The 21922-nt window shown below is 39.4% G+C and overlaps 1 protein-coding gene across 1 annotated transcript; it reads right to left on the bottom strand.

The window, feature by feature from the left end:
- Positions 1–13200: 13200 nt before the first annotated feature.
- Positions 13201–21902, bottom strand: api5 (apoptosis inhibitor 5). The gene is made up of 14 exons (XM_026919459.3): positions 21605–21902; positions 20423–20584; positions 20226–20319; positions 19258–19323; positions 18905–19056; positions 17628–17834; positions 17360–17464; positions 17067–17156; positions 16522–16700; positions 16336–16429; positions 16139–16195; positions 15932–16020; positions 15704–15843; positions 13201–14603 (listed from the first exon to the last, which is right to left on the bottom strand). The coding sequence occupies exons 1-14, from the start codon at positions 21674–21676 to the stop codon at positions 14527–14529; spliced, it is 1584 nt and encodes a 527-aa protein (XP_026775260.1). The 5' UTR covers positions 21677–21902; the 3' UTR covers positions 13201–14526.
- Positions 21903–21922: the final 20 nt, after the last annotated feature.

The raw sequence follows: 21922 nt of genomic DNA, 5'->3' as shown, positions 1-21922 counted from the left end.
TATTGGCTAATAAAAACATTTCTGGTTTTCTTTTGTTCTTACAAATTCAAATATTTAATTCAACTTTATTCAAACAAACATGAGATAGTACACGTTCCTTTGGATTTTCTCTTTAATAGGTTAACGTGGTGTTTTCTAAATTTTATTAGGATTATTGGCTAATAATTTAGTTAAGATGCATAAAGGCCAGTGTCTTAGTTAGAGGTTATATTAGCCCACTATGCATGCATTAGACCATAAGACAGCATGCTTCAAGTTAATAAGGACAGTTGCCATTTTTTATTTTTTACCAACCAACCTCATGGCATAGGCACTTCCCTACTGCAACAAGGCAATTTTGTCTGCTTGATTGCTTAACTTAACACCGCTAAAGGAAACCTGAAGGAGAACCAACTGTGAGATGTTCATGACATTAGTGGAAGGAGTTTTTGTTTGTTGTAATTCTGTTACAACCCAGTCTATGGTTAGGTCGCACAGTGTAAGTAGGCAAGGGGTAATGTATAAGATGGAGTGAAGTAAGTATATGGTGCCCTAGAGTAGGCATGAGACACATCAGGAGTAAACTCAAAAATGTGATATATTGTGATATAATACAGAATGTACACAATTGCTGTACACTACAAATAAACCGGAACAACTTCAGGGTGGACCAAGGCTAAAATAATAAACAAAAACCATTGTTAAGGGAACTAACTTACCTAAAAAGAAAAACACAAAACAAAAGACAATTCTCTTCCCTAAGACTCCCTTACTCCCCTACAAATCTTGGCAGCGGACAAAACTCAAAGAACAGATCAAGCTCATAGCCAGGATAGCACAGTTCAAAACCAGAAGTATCACAACAAAGGCATGGAATGGATTAACAATCACAACCATAAACGCAATTGAGTGAGCGTCGACAATTTGAAGCTGTCTTCAAATAATAATATTACCATGTGTGACCTTAGCAGATGTTGGCTAGCAGTGATATGAAAAAAAAGCAGCTTAAGCGAAACACTCTAACACTAATTACTAATTAATTGTATCTGTGGTCCACTGTCACCATTGTAGTATTTGCTATAAATACCTTCACCCCATGTCACTTCTTTTCCTAGAAACTACTCACTGAATACCTACTGGGTTGGCTGCGATTCCAAATGACAGGGAACCCTGTGGATTATCCGGTGTTCATCTGATACATCTGTAACAAGCATTTTATTTCACCCTTTCTAACTGCCAGGGCTAATGTCTAACACCTGGCTACCCCTGCCACAAGCCCACAAGGAACCAACTCATCTATGGCTCACTGGAAAGGTGTTTGGAGACGATGACTGTGCTCATACCACTAGGAAGGGTAATGTTGAACTTATAGGACCTTCCGATGGGGAAGTGCCCTTTTTTTTGAGAAAGGATTTGATAAAGCCTCGAGTTTGGCTACAGGCTGAGTTCCAACAGGCCCAGGGAACCACTGCTGCAGCTGCAGTCAACAATCCTAGCATCCTCAATAGGAGCCAGTATCAGATGTAGCATCCTGCTCACATCTTGTTGGTGAGTGTTCAGATGTCTGCCACATGCCATGGTGTGGTAATAAAAGTATGCATTGCACAGATCCACTCATATGAACCAGTCTAGCAGCTGCATGGCATGAGCAATAACTGATGACAAAGGGGAGGTCTTTATGGAACCAATTCAGTCCCCTCAGATCTACAATAGGATGGAAGTCTCTATAGTTTTTCTGAACAAGAAATTAAGATTTGTAGAACCCATTTTTCTGAATGGCAGGGTCTACTGTTTCAATCACGCCTCTGTCCAAGAGGGAACAAACTTTTCTGGGGTCTGAAATTGGTGAGACATGGAACCCTGAGTAGGTTAGGTGTCAAAGGCAGAACTGAATGTGTCCCCCTGCGACATCAGGATCCACTGACCTGATGTAGTTGCTGCCCACTCTAAAAACTTAAATCAAGTAGGGAGACCTTCACCCCTGGCAACTTGAGATGGCTGCCACAGACAGGACTTCCAGGCATACCATGACCAGACAAGCAGCTGCCAAGTTTGACGAGGATTGCAGGCAATACTTCACAAATGCACATGACCAGTGACACAGAGCTGCATCCACCCGTGCCTTGACGTCTGGCATCCCATGCACCATCTGCAACTGCATGGGTGCTTTGTCCTTCGGTCTCCACAGCCACATGCATGTCCACACATGCGTGGGCACAGTGTTCACTAATCCTGAACTAACGGGAGTCCAGGTAGCCACAGGCCCAAGACAAGGATGGCAAGCCAGCGATTTCTGAGTTAGTATGGCCAGATTTTGGCAGGGCTAAATACTCTGGCTCTGGGACTACCAACAACAGTGGATAATTACAGGCTTAGTAGCCAGTGGGAGTCTGTGAAAAACTGTTGGTGCCATGCAAGCGACTTGGTTGGGTGGCACAAGAGTATTGGCAAGACACACATGCTTTAGCCCTGTTTGCGCTGATAGCTCCTGTGTATGTGAGGGAAACAGAGGGGCATGCATGCTCCTATCCATGAAGCAGAGCAAAACTGTTGTGCCGAGTGAGTGACTTGGCTGAGATGCTGACGGCAGCACAATGGTAACAGAGGGGGACACACACTCCAGCCCTGTTAGTGCCAATAGCTCCAGTGGATGGGAGAGAAACAGAAGGACATGCTCACTCTAATTCCATGATCTAGAGCGAAGCGCTATTGCTGAGAATTCAGGCAGAATTCACTTGGTGGCATAAGGGCGATGAAGGGACACACATACTCCAACCCTGTTAGCACCCATAGCTCCAGTGGTCGTGAGGTAGACACACTCCTATCCCGAAATCCAGATCAAAAGAGTGAGCAGCTCAACTGGTATGTGGTCAGCACAAAAATCATGGAGGGACCTGTATGTTCTGGCCCCGTTATTGCCAATAACTTGGGAGGATAAGAGGGAAATGGAGGGACATAAATGCTCCTAACCGGTGAACTGAAGCAACATTGTACCTATCATGGACACAGCAGAGTGTAAGCTAATATACTAAGCTAGCAACTAGAGAACACTCTAAGCTAGCAAGTCACAGGCTCAAAGAGCTCAAACAGAGAATGAAATGTATATACTCACCTTGGTTGAGCGAAGGAACAGGAGATAAAAAAAAGTCTGTCACAGCATTGAAGGACATCAGACTTCATCTGCACTTTCTAACAATAGAGACTTGATTTAATTGATGAAGACCACATTTCTGATACAGTATTTAGTAAAAAATAAATGACCTCAATAATTAATTATGTAGCTTATGTTAATTTAGTTCTAAGCTGAAGGACACTAACTTAAGTGTCCTTCTATTAAAGCCTGTCAAATCAGGGGCCATCTTGCTGCTTGTGGCTAATCTTAACTTAGTTGCAAATGTCCTTCTAGTAAAGTATATTCACCTGGAAGGCATTTTACCTCCTGGGCAGTTATTTTCAGTTATACAAGACCAGGCTACTATCTACTTGAAAGGGGACAGACCCCATGCCACATCTTGTCAGATATGAAATGGCTGTTAAAGATGTCATCAATACTGTGTAGTTATTCGGCTCAAGCAACACAAAATAAGGTTGCTCCAGCTACCGTGCATGCAAGTTTCTCAATAACAGGGCAAAGTGCAATCATTGTGATTGATTGTTTTAATGTGTTAATAATTGTAGCATAACTTAAATAACCTAGGTTTGGAATTGTCTCCCCTTTCCCTTTTTTTATATGTATTGCTGCTTCAGAGTTGCTAGTTTGCTCAAGTTGCATTGCAATACACTGTGCTTTGAACAGCAAGTCTGTTATTGTTCATATGATTATCTGATATTTCATACTTTCTGATATTCTTAATTAGGCCTGATTGCTTCTTTTCAGGGTGGTGACTGTGGGTCATCATGGAAACTATTGTCATACAGTATATCACATAGTATCTGGTCCTGCACTGATTGCACCTCTGTGCAAAACAGCCACCCTTCTTCTGAACAAGGAAGTAAATTGAGAAGAACTTTGTCTGAACGTTCGTCTATGAGAAAATTAACTTTTGGATTAGAGCAATAACTTTGTTGGGGTGTGATATTGATGTGGCCCTGAGCCCCAAGGACAAGGCCAAGGGCAGAACTGAAGTTTGAACCCCTGTGACATTGTCAAAACACATCAATCAGCTCAAATTGATGGCAGCCCATCTGGCCCTCAAGTTCTTCCTAGCATTCTGAGAAATATATTTCACTCAGACAAAGCTATGATTGTCTGCTACATCAGCCATCAGAACAGCATAAAATCAAGTGGTTCTCTCCACCTTGCATGGAACCTGATTGAAGGTATCTCTGGCAGAGACAGACAGCCTTCTGAGACAGGATGCACTGGCACACAAATGGCTTCACCTTCTTCTATATGCTTTTCCTCCTGTGCCACTGATTCTTCTCACATTGGACAGAATTATTCAACCACTAGGCCACAGAGTCCTACTTGTTGCAATGAGATAGCCGTCAAGATCTTGGTTTTCACTACTTATTTAACTGGTGGCTTCCTCCCCATCCAAAATGGACAGCGAGATATGGGACTCTCAGCCAGGTCACCAGTGCCTGCTGGGTTGGCCATCCAGAATTAACCCACCAGTCCAAGGTTTACAAGGTTAGTGTGGAGAGTGTGGTGGTTATCTCTAAACTGTTTAGCCCTAAAGTGAGGTCCAGTCTTCATGACATTGTTGATCTACATTGTTGGTCTACATTATCTAGGTGATTCTCACTGAAGGTTATGAGGGGTGAAATAGAAAGATAATATAACTGGTTCTGTGAAACTTGGATAACTGCTGTTTATCATTTCCTGGGCAAGAATGTACTATTTTTGCAAATCCTCTGTCATATGTAACTATATGACTTTGTTGCAAGTAATTAAAATGTATGCATACACGCAGGAAGATATCCACATGATTAACAGTTGCATTTCTCTGGCCACATGAAACTGAGACTCACCTAAATGTTCACAAAAATGTGTCTACCAATGGTATATATTATAGTAAGTGAATGCTTATTGTACACAGATCTGCAGGTGGGAAGCATTGCACAATGGCCAGTCCTGTGACTGAAAATGACTGCAGAAAGCTAAACATCTTTGGAATTTTAGAATATTTAGCATGTAGGCTGAATGTAGTCTATGTATCTCTAAAATATGCCCAGTTCTGAGAAACCATTATTCTGTAGCAATTAGACCAATTTTGAAATGATGTGATAACACATGAGGTGGTAGTCTCATTTAAAAATCTCACTTACCTCTGGCAGCATGATACTTTCATCCTATCTTCCAAAGGATCATTGAGCAGCATAGTCTTGGATGGACTGAAGCAGATAAACAGTGATATTAGTCAAAACAACGGTTTCTTCCAGTGTTGCTGTTACCTTATAGGGTTTTTATTAAATAACTTTTAAATTAATTCTTAAATATTTATTTATTTTTTAATCAACAACTTGATAATGTTGTAATCCAAGAAGTTATATACTAAAGGACTCTGACTTATCACTTAATTTTATAGTCATGAAGACATTTTGTTATAGGCTAATGGTTGAAATTTGTTTCTAAGACAACTGTAAATAGTGATGTTACTTAAATCAATTAGTTTCTACTTCAAATAACAGCTTATCTAAAGAAGTAGTTTTCATTTAGAAGAAGCATCAAAGTGCTCAGCCTGGGAAACTCAGGCTCCCTCAGGAAGCTGGTTGTAAAGCTTTTCTTTTTTTTTTAAAGAATGAAAAATTTCATGGTGTTATTTTATAGTGTTAATGTATTCATTATTATTCAAAAATAGTGATAGTAGTATTGAAATTGTAGTTGTAATAGTTTCAATCTAATATTAGCAATAAACAAAATATTGTTCTAAGCATTTCTTTCAATTGAAAATGCTTGACCAAAATTGTCCCATGTTGTAACATTTTGGCCACAAACTTTCAACATGTTCTGCAATATTTGCAGAAAAGGGGAGTGTTGGTCTTGATCTATAGCAACAAAGGTAGACTTCCCCCACTCACCACTTAAGCTAAAAATATCGTGAATTCGGCTGACTGTGGTTGGCACTCACTCAAAGCCTCTCCTCATTTAACCTATGCAAACTAGATCTCTGGTTCTTGAAATACAGCAAACAGTAAAAGGACATTAAAAAAATCACAGCCATGTCCTTAACAATATACAGTATATATATATATATATATATATATATATATATGTACTGGTGATTTCTGATCTCCTGGGATTTTCACTCAAAACAGTCTCTAGAGTTTACTCAGAATGGTGCTATAAAAACATCCAGTAAGCAGCAGTTCAACATGAAACGCCTTGTTGATGAGAGAGGTCAACAGAGAATGGTTTGAGCTGAGAGAAAGACTACAATAACTCAGATAACCACTTTGTACAATTGTGGCAAGCAGAAAAGCATCTCAGAATGCTCAACATGTCAAACCTTGAGGCAGATGGGCTACAACAGCAGCAGACCATGTCGGATTCAACTTCTGTCAGCCAAGAACATAAAGCTGAGGCTGCTGTGGGCACAGGCTCACCAAAACTGGACAGTTGAAGACTGGAAAAACATAGCCTGGTCTGATGAATCTCAATTTCTGCTGCAGCACGCAGATGGTAGGGCCAGAATTTGGTGCCAACAGCATGAATCCATGGATCTAACCTGCCTTGTGTCCAGGCTGGTGGAGGTGGTGTAATGGTGTGGGGAATGTTTTCTTGGCACAGTTTGGGCCTATTAATACCAGCATGATAATGCACCATGTCACAAAGCAAAAGTCGTCTCAAACTGGGTTCATGAACATGACAATGAGTTCAGTGTTCTTCAGTGGCACCAGATCTGAATCCAATAGAACACCTTTGGGATGTGGTAGAAGGTAAAGAATTGAGGCCATTTTGAAAGGGAGACCCTACCCAGTATTAGCATAGTGTTCCTAATAAAGTGCTCTGGGAGTATGTATGTATGTGTTTATATATGTATGTATGCATGTATCTATCTATCTATCTATCTATCTATCTATCTATATATATATATATATATATATATATATATATATATATATATATGTGTGTGTGTGTGTGTGTGTGTGTGTGTGTAATATAATATACATAATATATAACAATTTTCATTACAAATTATATTATTAACAACAATGTAGAGTGAAATGTAGAATCTTTGAAATATTTACAAAAAATTTCAGAGTTTCTTAGTATTTGGTATTTCCCCTTTCTGCTTTAACAACAGTGTGCACTCGAGCTGGCACAGACTCCACAAGTTTGTGCAAGACCTTATGATCCATTTTAGATCAAATACATCAGAGTGTCATCTGACCACATGCTTCAATAGAACAGATTAGGCATGAGGAAAATCTGACCTTTTGTAGAAAGCAGTTAACATGGTCAATATCACAAATCTGCTTACATTCAAATATATTAAATATTCAAGATATTTAACATATACTTACTTGGTTTTAAATATTTCAAAATTCTAAAACCTTCTATTTAAATGAAAAAACTCTCAAACTTTTGGACCCCGTTGTAGTTATATATTTTTTTATTTTGTGCAATAGGTCGTAGGAAAGGGCAAAAGACTGTCGTGGCGCTTCACCTGCCCTTCTGAAAACTCGGGATTAACCTTTTCTCACTGTTTTATTTTTGCATAAAGCCTCAGAGGTATTAATAACATCTTCTATGGTTCATTGTGTAGCCACATGATGACCACTCAAACAGTGACTGGACCTAGATTAATAACAACATGAAATCTGTTGCGTTTCAGAATTTCCACATGGACACACACCACCACACCCTGCCGGAGAGCGGCCGCGCCAGTGCTCCTTCAGCACCATGGAGAGTGCCATCTGAAAAGAAATAGTCAACAACAAGCAAAATTCTTACAGGATCAAAAATTCAGGTTTCTCTAAATTCTAGTTCACGTATGTTGAAAAAAAATGAGGGAAAATTACTTTCTCCTTTAACATTATTTGATTTACTTGGATGTAGGCTATGTGCTATAGTGGCGTCTACTTACTGGTCTGTAAAGGGCCTTTAGTCTCACCTAACAGCTGACCAACAAACATAATCAGTTCCTAATTTCTTTCTGTTTTCCTTATAAGCGACATGGCAAGGAAGTTTGTTTATTTCATGTAATCGGCCTGTCTTGTCTTGTCTCTTTGGAAGGGAACATCGAGGCTTGTTATCAACACAGAATGGACACCACCTACTGTTTTGCTCGCTTAAGTAGACTGGGCTTCGTGGGTTTTTTACAGGTCCCATTAAAAACATCATCCAAAATATTTGCACTGGGTTCCTCACACATGTTCCATTTTCCTTTGTTTGATGTCCCCCTCCCTGCCCCAACCCTCCACCCCCATCTGCTCACTTGTTTCAGTTCCTCTGACATGGCCATGGACGTTCTAGGAAACGGACACACTGCTCTGGTGGTTTCAATTGGACAGGACAGAGAAAAAAAAAATCAAAATTGATGAGGGGGTTGTTTGAATTTCAAGCTTAGATTAAGAATCTCCGCCCTTATAGCCTTCTCTCTCTGTTTATTTTTCCGTCTCTCCTGCCTACATGATGTCAATGGAAGCCGAGCTATAGAGCTATTTATAGAATCTCCCCCTCCCATCAGAATCACATGATTCAGAGCCCAAGCACAATAAACTACCTCAAGAGGAGAGTGTGCATGAATAGAGACGGTGAATATTTATGAACGGGCAGACGGGTGTCACATGATGTTCCTTGTCCATAACATGTTAAATTTGGTGCTGGAAACTGATAACAGCCACTGAAATGCCTGGTGTTCCCACAAGCACTTTCCTCATCCCTCTCTGGAGCGTATGTCCAATTCATTCATTCATTCATTCATTCATTCATTCTAGGGTAAAAGCGATGTGTTAATTCACAAGCAGTTCAGCAAAACACAGGATCTTCTTAGGGGTGACAGAGAGCAAGAATTAAAAAAGAAATCCCAGGAACTCGCTTCCTTTACTGATCCTTCAGTGTTCCAAGTGTTGCGAGATCCTTCCCAGTTAATCCAACCTGCTCTCTCCATTCACATGCAGGCCTATTACGTAACAGGCCTAAGTCTACCATTCCTGTAAAAGACACACACACACACACACACACACACACAGGCTTTCAGTGAACGCCAATCATTCAAAACTCAAACAACCTTCAGACAAGATTTACCACTGAACATAGGCCACCTTTCTTTATTCCACCTGCACACACTCCACATCAGAGCATGGAGGTAGGTTATGTCCAGGTGAGCTTGGGTCTGATTTAAGACACAAACGTGCCTCTTGAATGCACTGCACGCATGTTTCATATAATTACAGCACTAGTCTTCGTAGCTTGAAAGACCTCATGTGTGTAGACCACCTCTTTTTCTGGTCTCTGGTTGACATGTTAACACTCACTGGTTTCTATATTTAGTAAGCCTGCCAGTGCTGTTACTATTCCAAGCACTGGAGCTACATGAGGGGGCGGATGCTATCCGTTCACGAAGAAGAGCATAACACACTCTTCCTCTCGGCTCGTAAGCCATACTCGTACGTGTCGTGCTTTTTGCAGGTTGCAGCAGTAATGAACTGCTGTGTTTCATAACGATGCACACAAGCAGTGCTGCATTTCCATCTTCTCCAGCTGCCACTGTAACATACTACAGCTCGGTGTGGGGATGTAGTCTGTGTTTTGACAGCAAACCGCAGTGTCTAGTAAATACTCTGACGTGTGACGTGACGAAAAAGCAACTGGACCATCAGGAGTGTGAAATCAAAATAAAAAAATACACATGGGAGTATAAGCATCATCATGTTTTATAACCTCTATCTGTGCCAGTGCCATGAACACAGTGTTTCACATAATGTAATGTAGCTACTCTCGCCCAGAACATACAGGCCTACATAAGATGATGTTTTGTTTGCATTGGTTTTATTCTGGTTTGTTTTAGAGCGCAGTTGCTGTTAAAGCTCGAGGGTGGACTCCATGTTTGCCTGCATCTGAGTCTGTCCCTACCTTCACTGTCTGTAACCTGGAATAAGCAAATCGAGTTCAACAGGGTTAATAAACTGTGTATGTTTCAAGAAGGATAATCTCAAAAATCATTTTCATCAAACAGTACTCCAAACAAGGCTCTAGTCTCCATCACAACACAATGTTATAGGATTTTTGTTTTGTTTTGTTTTGTTTTGTTTAATTCACCAGTTTGAATGTGAAAAAGCATGCTTTCCTTTTACCAGTTCCAGACTGGGTGGCAATGGCATTTATGAAGTGCTTCGGGAAATACCTTGTGCACTTTAATAAGCGCATACTACCGTGCTAAATAGTGTGTTAGTATGACACACTAGCCCATGCTCTTTAGTATGGTAGTATGCGCTTTCAGATGTAACTATGGTCACGAGTCTCTGTGGTAATGTTTCAGTTGTCACACAGCGCCCCCTAGCGACAGCACACCTCATCTGCTACAGGGAAGCACTCGAACCTGCAGTGTGGAGAAAACCGAATTTTTACTCAACAGATCAGGAAAAAACCCAAGACAAGAGCAGTGTACTGGAAGAAAAAGCGAATGGATGAATTATTACACGGTTCCTGAGAAAAGAAACGTTTGTTTACCATGCATACAATTCCCGTGTTTATCTAACGCATGTAAGTGAGGACAGTTAACTAACGATTTTAAAATCAGCCTTTGCACATTAAAATAATAGCTACAAACCATGATATTGGGTCTAAAAATAAACACCCAAGTCTTTTCTTAGCAACAAAGGAGACATCGTGCACGAGCCGTGGTCTTGGTGGCCATCTAGTGGTGTGAGCTGTTTTGGTTAAATAATGTTGGGGGTCATTGCAGGGCCACAGTTATCCAAGGTAATGTTTGTGTGTGTGTGTGTGTGTGTGTGCATTGTAACAAATACTTTGCTATTTTTTAAATAAAAAAATGCATACATCTCCTTAGAAGATAACTTATATACAGGTGCTGGTCATATAATTAGAATATCTTCAAAAAGTTGATTTATTTCACTAATTCCATTCAGAAAGTGAAACTTGTATAATGTATACATTCATTCCACACAGACTGATATATTTCAAGTGTTTATTTCTTTTAATTTTGATGATTATAACTGACAACTAATGAAAACCCCAAATTCAGTATCTCAGAAAATTAGAATATTGTGAAAAGGTTCAATATTGAAGACACCCGGTGCCACACTCTAATCAGCTAATTAACTCAAATCACCTGCAAAGGCCTTTAAATGGTCTCTCAGTCTAGTTCTGTAGGCTACACAATCATGGGAAAGACTGCTGACTTGACAGTTGTCCAAAAGACGACCATTGACACCTTGCACAAGGAGGGCAAGACAAAAGCTCATTGCAAAAGAGGCTGGCTGTTCACAGAGCTCTGTGTCCAAGCACATTAATAGAGAGGCGAAGGGATGGAAAAGATGTGGTAGAAAAAAGTGTACAAGCAATAGGGATAACCGCACCCTGGAGAGGATTGTGAAACAAAACCCATTCAAAAATGTGGGGGAGATTCACAAAGAGTGGACTGCAGCTGGAGTCAGTGCTTCAAGAACCACTACGCACAGACGTATGCAAGACATGGGCTTCAGCTGTCGCATTCCTTGTGTCAAGCCACTCTTGAACAACAGACAGCGTCAGAAGCGTCTCGCCTGGGCTAAAGACAAAAACGACTGGACTGCTGCTGAGTGGTCCAAAGTTATGTTCTCTGATGAAAGTAAATTTTGCATTTCCTTTGAAAATCAGGGTCCCAGAGTCTGGAGGAAGAGAGGAGAGGCACAGAATCCATGTTGCTTGAGGTCCAGTGTAAAGTTTCCACAGTCAGTGATGGTTTGGGGTGCCATGTCATCTGCTGGTGTTGCTCCACTGTGTTTTCTGAGGTCCAAGGTCAACGCAGCCGTATACCAGGAAGTTTTAGAGCACTTCATGCTTCCTGCTGCTGACCAACTTTATGGAGATGCAGATTTCATTTTCCAACAGGACTTGGCACCTGCACACAGTGCCAAAGCTACCAGTACCTGGTTTAAGGACCATGGTATCCCTGTTCTTAATTGGCCAGCAAACTTGCCTGACCTTAACCCCATAGAAAATGTATGGGGTATTGTGAAGAGGAAGATGCGATATGCCAGACCCACAATGCAGAAGAGCTGAAGGCCACTATCAGAGCAACCTGGGCTCTCATAACACCTGAGCAGTGCCACAGACTGATCGACTCCATGCCACGCCGCATTGCTGCAGTAATTCAGGCAAAAGGAGCCCCAACTAAGTATTGAGTGCTGTACATGCTCATATTTTTCATGTTCATACTTTTCAGTTGGCCAAGATTTCTAAAAATCCTTTCTTTGTATTGGTCATAAGTAATATTCTAATTTTCTGAGATACTGAATTTGGGGTTTTCATTAGTTGTCAGTTATAATCATCAAAATTAAAAGAAATAAACACTTGAAATATATCAGTCTGTGTGGAATGAATGTATACATTATACAAGTTTCACTTTTTGAATGGAATTAGTGAAATAAATCAACTTTTTGATGATATTCTAATTATATGACCAGCACCTGTATGCTATACCAATACTCCCCATGCTCAACTTAATTTACTGAATAATAGAATACCAATCAAATACTTGGTTAGAATCCTGATTTTTAGGTGTGTAGGTCCAATGTGGACAATCAGTAATGAAAAATAAAAATCAAACAGAGCATTTAACAGTTAGAATGGCCGTAAGGGTGAACAGCTAACTTTGCCTATGGTGAAAAAGACCTCCCATAGGCTTCCACACAGCATAAAACACTGCACAGCAAGTCAGAAATGATCATGCCATAATTCAGTGATGCATTATCAGCCAACCGTTGTCCTATTATTTGCAATACTGATTAACAGCATGGTCATGATTTTATAACATGCCAGGGAACGCTTTACTGCTCCATTCAGGACAGATCTGCTTAATTTTCAAACCATTATTTACCAGCTCTACATACATTTAGTGCCCAAAACATGTAGAGTTATGGACATTTACATTTTATCTTCAGGTCTACTCCTCATGAACAACAAACAGCACTTTCGTTTAGGGCCTAAAATAACTGGTAATGTATTGCTGTAAATAGATAATCCCAGCTAGCAAGCTAACAGGCAAACACAACTTTTAGAAAATATGTTAAAACTCTCATACTTCACAAAATATCCCAAGAACGTGATGTGATTGAAATGTGTTTATTCTTGTGGCTGTAAACAATTTTGAAACTGAAAATGAGTGCAATTCTATTCACCACGGAAGCCTATGTGAGGTCAGTTTTGCAACATATTTTACTTTATATGCACAATGTTTTTAAAAATAAATATGTAAAAAATATTCCTTTAGAAAGTCTTATAATTTTTCTTAAAATGATCATCTTATTCAATCAAAGAGCAAAAATAGACAATAATGCAGCAACATTTAATCTTGTATACTTGAAGTTCATTGCTTATCTTTTGGATAGAAAAAAACCAAAGCAATGGACTTTTGGTGTCTGCAAAATTAAGTACACAGTTAAGCAGTGCTCATTAATGAGCAACACAGAATGTAAAGAGTAATTTATTTTTTTGTTTATGGTGGTCAAATTTTGCACCCTTATTACCAAGCAGAACTAGCCACTGTCAATAACAAGCAGAACAATTCAGCTGAAGGAAGCTTGTTATCAGTTATAAAAACTAGAAGTAACAATTGTTTTTTGTTTTTATTCAAAATACTTAAATACCTATTCCAACTGCTGTAAAATATGCATGCAAAAAAATTTGTGAAATTCAAAATAGATCTTCAAATTTGAAAAAGTTACCTGAAAAATTTCAGTCAGTCAATATTTGAAGCTAAATTATAGCAACTATCATCTATTGACACAAATATTATCAAGGATTACATCACTAAAAATACTACACTCCCCTTCCTTATTCATCAAAAATTGCAAAGCACAAAGTGAAGGCATAGGAGGAGATCGGATATAAACTTAAATACCCATTTCCAAAAATTACCAATGACAGGACTTTTTTTTTTTTGACTGGACTGGTTTATAATAAAATGCAGATCAAAACAAATGTATTTTACAAAGTCATGTGAAGACAATATCCAACAAAAACACTGAAAAACTAAGATTAAAAAAATACAAAAAGATCTGCCACCATACAAATACAATCAAAAAGTACATATTACACAATTGCCTTGTTTTTATCCTAAAAATAAAAATACAACGCCAAAAAAACAAACAAAAAAAAACAACCCAAAAACAAACCAACCAAAAAAACAAAAAAAAACAAACAAAAAAAACAAAAAAACAAAAAAAAACAACAAAAAAAAACACACACACAAACCAAGTATTATTTCAGCACTACATTAAGTAAACAAAGGAACAAACTTGGGGAGGGATAAAGTACAGTAAGTGGTAAATGGGGAGACTAACAGGACTGATGTTGTCAGAACAGTAGAGATGCTGGCATGTGGCAGACCTGCAGCTGTATAGATGGATGTCTAAAAATTTTATAGTCCTCCTTCAGTAGATCCGTCCTCGACTTCTGTTTCCCCGTCCAAAACCTCTGCCCCGGCCGCCTCTGAACCCACCTCTTTGCTCTGAGAAGACAAGAATTGTCTTGAATTGTACAGTTGTCAGTGAACACACCTTCAACTATGACCTGCTGTCCTCCAACTCTCCTCCAATTCAGTGCATACAGCCCTGCATGTATTAGCTTGGGTATGAGGCATTTGTTGTTTGGTACACTCTCTGTTTACCTCAGACTTATTGAAGATGCCCATGAGGCCCAAGACCCAGTTTTTGGAGAAAAGTGACATTTTTGACCATTTGTCAGATGCTAATCAACTCATACTAACTACACACACACACACACACACACACACACACACACACACACACACACACACACACCCTAATGTTAGATCAGATAGATTTCATTTCACATTAACTCGAAACATTCTCCATTTACAATGACAGTTTTTTTTTTTTAATTATGGTTTGTTTAGATTCATTCTAGCTTTTTAATACTTATTTTAATGCTTATTTATTAGTGTACAAATGAGTGTTGTTTTGTCACTGATCTATTTAGAAGTTTGGAAGTTTTTCTTGTGTAATTTTGCACTAGTTTTCACCCTTTACTTCTTATATTGTGCTGATAAACTTCCTGACTTTCTGATATTCACAGAGTGAACAGCTGTCTTTTGAGTCTAGTTTTTTCTAGTCCTAGATCTTAGTCATAACTATCATACTTTATATAAACATGAGTATATAAATATGTATGACAAGTCCTACGCTGTGCAATCACTGCAAAAACACTGAATACTATGGCTCCAGGTTGTTTTACATCTAGGTGAAGGTAACATTTGCTTAAACACTTAAGTAGTGCCATCTCTTTACCTTCACCCACTCTAGGTTGTTACATACTGGATGGCTCAACCAAAAAACACTAAGAAGTGCAGTAGCATATTCAGGTCACAGTTCGCATGTCATTTTTGGGCACATCTAAAAGCAACACTTGACTTAAAGACATGTATCAGCAGTAGTAGAAGCACACACAAGAGATCGTATTCACATTTGACAGCTCTGTAATTTTTTCCAAATTATATAAGATGAACCAAGGCAGGAGGTACTCCCTTTTTTCTTTATGTGGCTACAGTTACCACAACACTGAAACTAATGCCCAGTTCACCAAACTCACCATAAGAAAAGTTTCCAATACTAGCACTGTATTTTCCACTCGGGGGGTTATAGATTTGCCGTGCATCCCTCCTGGGCAACGGGGAAACTTTCTTTCCAATGGTTCCTGTAGGCACATCCTCTCCAGAAGAGCGCTTTTGTCTACACGATACATAAATGAGGTGTCAGACCATGAGCCCTGAGGTTTAGCATTGCAAAGAAGACTTGCTAGGAGGGATAAGAAGCTTACCCCACAACAGCTGCTGCCTCGGTCTTTTGCACTGGTTTCCAGGACAAAGTGACAGTGCTCTTGTAGGATGGAGGGTTGTGGAAGAGATCCTGAAACAGCCAGCAAGATTATCATTTAAAAATGAAACAGTGTAGAAACCAACAAGGAACAATGGTAGCTTTATTATTCTCTGTTCACTTATGAGATTTCATGCAATTAAAGCATTACCTTGATTAGGACGTTGATGTTGTTGGTAATTTTCAAAGCCACCACTTTGATTTTATTCTAAGGGAACACACATCACAAGTTTGTGAATACAGGCAACCATGTTTAAAAAAAAAAACAACAAAAAAAAAAAACAAAAACACACACACACAAAATATACTAATCCCAAGATGGGTTAGAATTTAACCATTTAACAATACCTCTTCTGTCTTTAGAGCATCACCAGTTTTGCCTTGCAAGGCCACTCGGAGCTGGCGAATATACACTTGCAGTCCTCTTGCAAAGTACTGCAGCCTGTAGATGTAATGACATGAGTGAAATCACAACTCTCACGAGATAAATCACACAATTATCAATTTAATTTGGCAGCCAGGACACAAACAGACCTGATCTTGAAGTCTTTTAATTTCTCAGCATTGACCTTGTCAATAAGAAAGTCTGGTAACTTTTTGCCAAGCTGGTGGAAACTGAAGAGCAGGCATTCCACATAGCTGAACTGGAGCTTGGGTTCGTCATTCCCAGCATTTTCCCCGTTCTCTTCTTCAGGAGGCAAGGGCATGAACTCCTAAACATCAAGGAAGAGAAACGATCTATCATCTACATAAAAGGGCTACTGTTAAAAGCCTATAAGGACAAAGTTTAAATTTTACAGATAAATGGTGCCTACAACATTTAAATAATGTAATATTTAAGTAATAATAAGACTTTCAATGCCTCTTCAAAAGCAATTTTAAAATAACTCATGTGTCAGAAAATCTTTGTGTATTCTACAGGTAGAAAAAAAAAAATACAAAAACTACAGTAAACTGTTTTACACATCTTGTTTCATCTGAATAATCTTGTAAAATCCAGTGTGAAACAATCTGATTCTTAAAGTTAAAAAATAATTTGACACAAATGCTGTTCAGTTCACAACTGATTATGGTTTTACCAGAAGTTTCTCAAATAGCATCATGAGATTGGACTCGAGTTTGTCCATGTCACCACAGAACGGACTCATCTCTGCCAGCAGCTTCAGTACCTGGAGAAGAACATTAAGGGATCAACACAAACAAAATGGCTCACTTTGTTTTTAACTATGCATATATTATTTACTACATATTGTAGGAACAAGTATGACAAGACAGATGAGAGGAATTTTAATGACACTGTACTTATCAATTTAAAAATCTGAAATAATTCTTTTAATAATCATATTTTTTGATTTATACATATGATGCTCACTTCAAGCTGGATGTCCAGTTCTGCCACAGGGCTGGTGAGCATGCTGAGGTTAGGCAGAACGTGTTCGCAGAAGTACGTCACAAATCGAGTGGAATGCACATTTTTCTGCGGGAATATATAGAGAAACCAGCGTTTTAAAATAGGTCTAATATAACATTTCTGGTAAATTGATTGCATTTTAACATATATAAAGCAGTGTGAATGCAGTGTAGTATAAAATCTACTAAGATTTTGACTTAGTCAGTGATTGTGCTGTAGTCCAGCTCACCGAGAACAGTGGCAGTGCCTGGCGTGTGCATTGCAGCAGGCGGTCCACACTGTCAGCATCAGCAGGGTTGAGGGCCTGCTCCAGGTAGGCCTGTTCCACCACCAACTCCACCAGCTGCTGCCTCCCACTCACTGTCTGCAAGCTCTTCATTCCGGACAGCACCCGCATCAGAAGCACAAACTCCTCTCCAGTCACATCTTCCAAAACCTGCAACACAACACAGTACATAGCAAGAAATGGCCATCTTACTTGGGACAAAATGCCCTTTAAAAATCCAGATTTTGTGCTCCTCATTCTCATAACTACATTAATTTCCCGTTAGTTTCACTGTAATTACTGAATAACTGAAAGTTGCGGAAAACTACCACCATAGCATGATGCTGCCACTACCATGCTTCACTGTGAAGATGGTATTAAAGAGGTGATGAGCAATACCTGCTTTTCACTAAATGTAGAGTGTGGAGTTCAGCCAAAAAGGATACATGAATCTCAGAAGTGGCTTCCATTTGGCCACTCTACCATAAAAGCCTGACTGAAGGAGTATTTCTGAGCTGATTGTCCTTTTGGCAAGTTTTCCTATATCTGTGTATATCTGTATAACTTTCAGTATTTTATTAATAAATTTCCAATAATTTCTAAAAACATGAAAGTATCATCTCTGTATGACAAACAAGAAGGAAGCTGTTTAAGAAAAACTATTTCAGGCATTTGACCTTGCTGTCACCTTGACCCTGTTTGAATCAATTCAGAAATGTAGTCAGTTCACCTGTTGGTTAATTCCATATTAATCCACCAAACATTCAACCACTCATTCTTGAGATATCACACTAACAAGAATCTTGGGTGCCCAGATGGACAGACAACCCGAAAACTTATTGGTGGAGGCACAAACATTAGAAACCAGAGCTGAGATGAAAGCACTGACCAAAAGATTATTAATGTGAGACAAAAGCCTTAAACTTCAAAGAGCCCAAAACAGCTAAGCAATTGTCACTCATTCAACATTAACATTTCAATTGGCTCATCTGCTGTTTTTATCCACTCTAGCTGCATATTTTTGAGTTATAATTTGTACTAGTGTACCCCAATGCTAAAACATGGAGCTCAATGCAAAATGCATGAAGGTAAGCAAGCCTGCCATAGTTGAGAACTGGGTGATAATTTTTCAGCTTCTATCTGATGCATAAAGGCCCCAAGAGCACAAGCAACCACCTCAACTCAACTCTGGAACTATTATTTGAAGACAAGATATTTAAACTTGAACCAATTTATTCTACCTTTTTTGTCTCTGTGAGGATGTAGTCCTCCACTTCCTTGGTCAGAGTTTCTTCCGGCATTGTCTTCAATTTGGTGGAGAGGAACTTAATTGCTCTTTCTCGTACAACATCCTCTCCCTGTAGAATTTGGCTGAAAAGACCTCCAAGTGTCCCTTAGAAACAATAATTAGGGAAAAGTTGGCACACTGAACTATTTCACAAAATACCAATAGAACAAAACAACAACACACAAAATACATACCAACTAATCACATATTTATGTTTTTATTTATGAATTTAAATTTAACCAAGCTTTCACAACCCGCAAACAGAATTCCATCAACACTGAAAGAAAAAATAGAAAAAGGCAATACCTCTGGCATCGATTTTGAATATGGAAATCAGGGAACTGTTTACTTGGTTGAATTCTGCTGCATCGTCTGGAAGTGAGGAGAAAAAGCTCATAATCAAAATTGCAAAAAAATAGATCACAATACAACATGACCTCTATGTCATATTGTTAAGGTGTCAATCAGATTATAGAATGCAAACAGTCATTCCATGCTTGGTCTAAACCACAGTGGTGTAGCACACCCCCATTTGCATACAACAGAAATCATTCCTAGTCATGATAAAATCAGGGGCTTATCATAAAAGCGTGACATACTCATGCATCTGTCTCAATGACACCCATCAGTTTCTCAAGCAGCACTGATAAAACGGTCATCAACACACTACCAGTCAAATGTGCAAGTACACTTCTTATGTGTTCGCTGTACTGTCCGTAAAACTGCTGCTGCTGCTGGCAGTAATTCTTTTCACATGCACAATGCAGCATTCAGCAGCTACAGGAGAATGAAGCTCCTGGCCCCCTAATGACTGATTATGCCCCTTTAACCATGCAGCCCAGAGACATCATTCAGCCATCGTATGGCAAAACTGAGTAGATGTCTCAATTCCACACAACAAAACTACAAAAAGTGGTCATGAAAAGACACATGCTTGCACATGTGTAATTAGTTTGGAACAATTCATATGACTCACACACAAAGTTATTTTTATATTGCTGACAGACTAGTTTGTAGCACAGAATCTCTTTTATAATTTTATTGTCTGATTTGTTTCTTTTGCAATTTAGATGAATGTTAAAAAAAAATCCAAATTATGTGAAAACTTAAGCCTGTAGAAGTTACATTACTGTTAACGTCTGAAATATTGAAAATATGATTTTAGCTATGTTGCGATCTTGATGGGCACTTTCTATAAATACTTTAAAATGAATTTTTTTTTTTTACTAATATTGTAAATAAATTCCATCATGCTCCTAACTTTTTAGAAATACCTGTCTGCAGTAGTTGTGTGAGGATGTCTGCTACTCTGGGTAAATTCTCTCCAGCTGCAAAGCGTGGAAGCTCTTTGATGGCCTGCCGGCGAATCTGCAAAAGGCAAAATACATCAGCTAAGTATTGATATGTGTTGATGACAACAACTGGAGATTTCTCTCTTTCATGTACTTTTGGCCCAGAGACATGATATTACCGATACATCTTCATCTTCGCACAAATCCAACTGTGCGTTAATTGCTGCATCTGCCAGGTCTGGAAAACTGCTGAAGAACTTTGGAATGAACTGTGCAGCCAGACGCTTCTCCTTTGGGCCTCCTTTCACACCATCCAGAATAACCTGGTAGGCATCTTTATGCTGAAACATAATTAAATACATTTATTTAAGTTACACAACTAACATTTCAGTCGGCACAATAACGCAGAGGGTAGCGTTGCCATCTCACAGCGCCAGGGTTCCTGGCTCATTTCTGAGATTTGGTTACTGTCTTTGTGGAGTTTCTGTGCATGTTCTCCCAGTGGGTTTCATCTAGGTTCTCCGGTTTCCTCCCACTTCCCATAAACATGCTGATAGTCGGATTGGCTACATTAGAATTGCCCTGTGTTTGAATGTGTGTGTGCATGGTGTCCTGTGACGGACTGGTGACCCATCCTGGATTTTTACATGCTTCACACCCAGTGTTCCCAGGATAGCCTCTAGATCCAAAGCCACCGGGACCAGGGTTAAAGGAGTTACCAAAGATGAATAAATGAATGAATTAGGATTGTGACTTGTACATGAAATGTATTACTAAAAGCATGCCACTCATTACTATAATTACTAAACCAAATACAAACATGAAACAACTCGCCTCCTGACAATTTTTAGCTGGGATATTTGTGCGTGTATAAATATCTTGAGCATGTCTTTAATCCCCACACAGAACTGATCACTTTTAATCATGTTATTAAGCTATCATTTGGATAAATGTGACAGTAGCTGATCACCGTTCACCACTGTACTTCACTGTACTCTACAGCTATACAGAGCTAAAACTAGCTCAGATTAGTCACCTGAGCTCAATCCCTAAATGCTACAGGATATTTATTACACTACAGACTGTAGAAGCCATTCACACCCTGTAGTGCACGTTTATTAACAGTATATAGTGCCACTGTACTCTGTTAGCTACATGACTGCTAACCCAGGTTAGGTTAGCGTTAGCTTAGCTAAGTTAGCTTAGCTGACTCTTGTAGGCCGTATACGTCTTTCTGCAGGGTAGGATAGACAGATAGAGTAAATTAATTCATCAGTAAGCTAGTCGAGTGTGTTATACTGCAGTAGAGATGTACTGCTTGTGAAAATGGTGCTTGTTATGACCGCTGGAGGAACACAAACCTGGCTGAGGTCCTCCTTGGCGTCGGCAAGAATGCCGTAGTTACGGTACAGCTCCTCCACTGTGGCCGCCATCTGCCTCAATGAATCCGCGAGGAATAGAAAGTAAACGCCTGCTTTTTCCCCTTAAAACCCCTCCCTATTAGCGCAAGCTGATCTAGGTCGTCTGAAAATATCGCACCATCAGACTTTTTCGGTCGAATACGAAGCTAAACGCTTCCGCTCGCGCGCTAGCTTACAGCTCGTGCGCTAAACCGTCGCTGCTTTTCTGACGCGCGGGGAAGACATCAACTTTCTCTGTGACGTTGGTTTCCCCGAGCG

Source organism: Pangasianodon hypophthalmus, chromosome 9 (assembly GCF_027358585.1).
Source record: "Pangasianodon hypophthalmus isolate fPanHyp1 chromosome 9, fPanHyp1.pri, whole genome shotgun sequence".
NCBI lineage: Eukaryota > Metazoa > Chordata > Actinopteri > Siluriformes > Pangasiidae > Pangasianodon > Pangasianodon hypophthalmus.
Note: the sequence above shows the minus strand (reverse complement) of the source record. Positions and strands in the feature narration are given on the sequence as shown.

Bases quoted from the DNA above. Each gene is read 5' to 3' on its own strand.
- api5 (XM_026919459.3), bottom strand. From the start codon at position 21,676: ATGGCGGCCACAGTGGAGGAGCTGTACCGTAACTACGGCATTCTTGCC. The intron at 19,324-20,225 runs GTATTTCTAAAA...CCTCACTTCCAG, and splicing joins CACACAACTACTGCAGACAG to ACGATGCAGCAGAATTCAAC. The intron at 17,465-17,627 runs GTGAGCTGGACT...ATATTCCCGCAG, and splicing joins AGGCACTGCCACTGTTCTCG to AAAAATGTGCATTCCACTCG.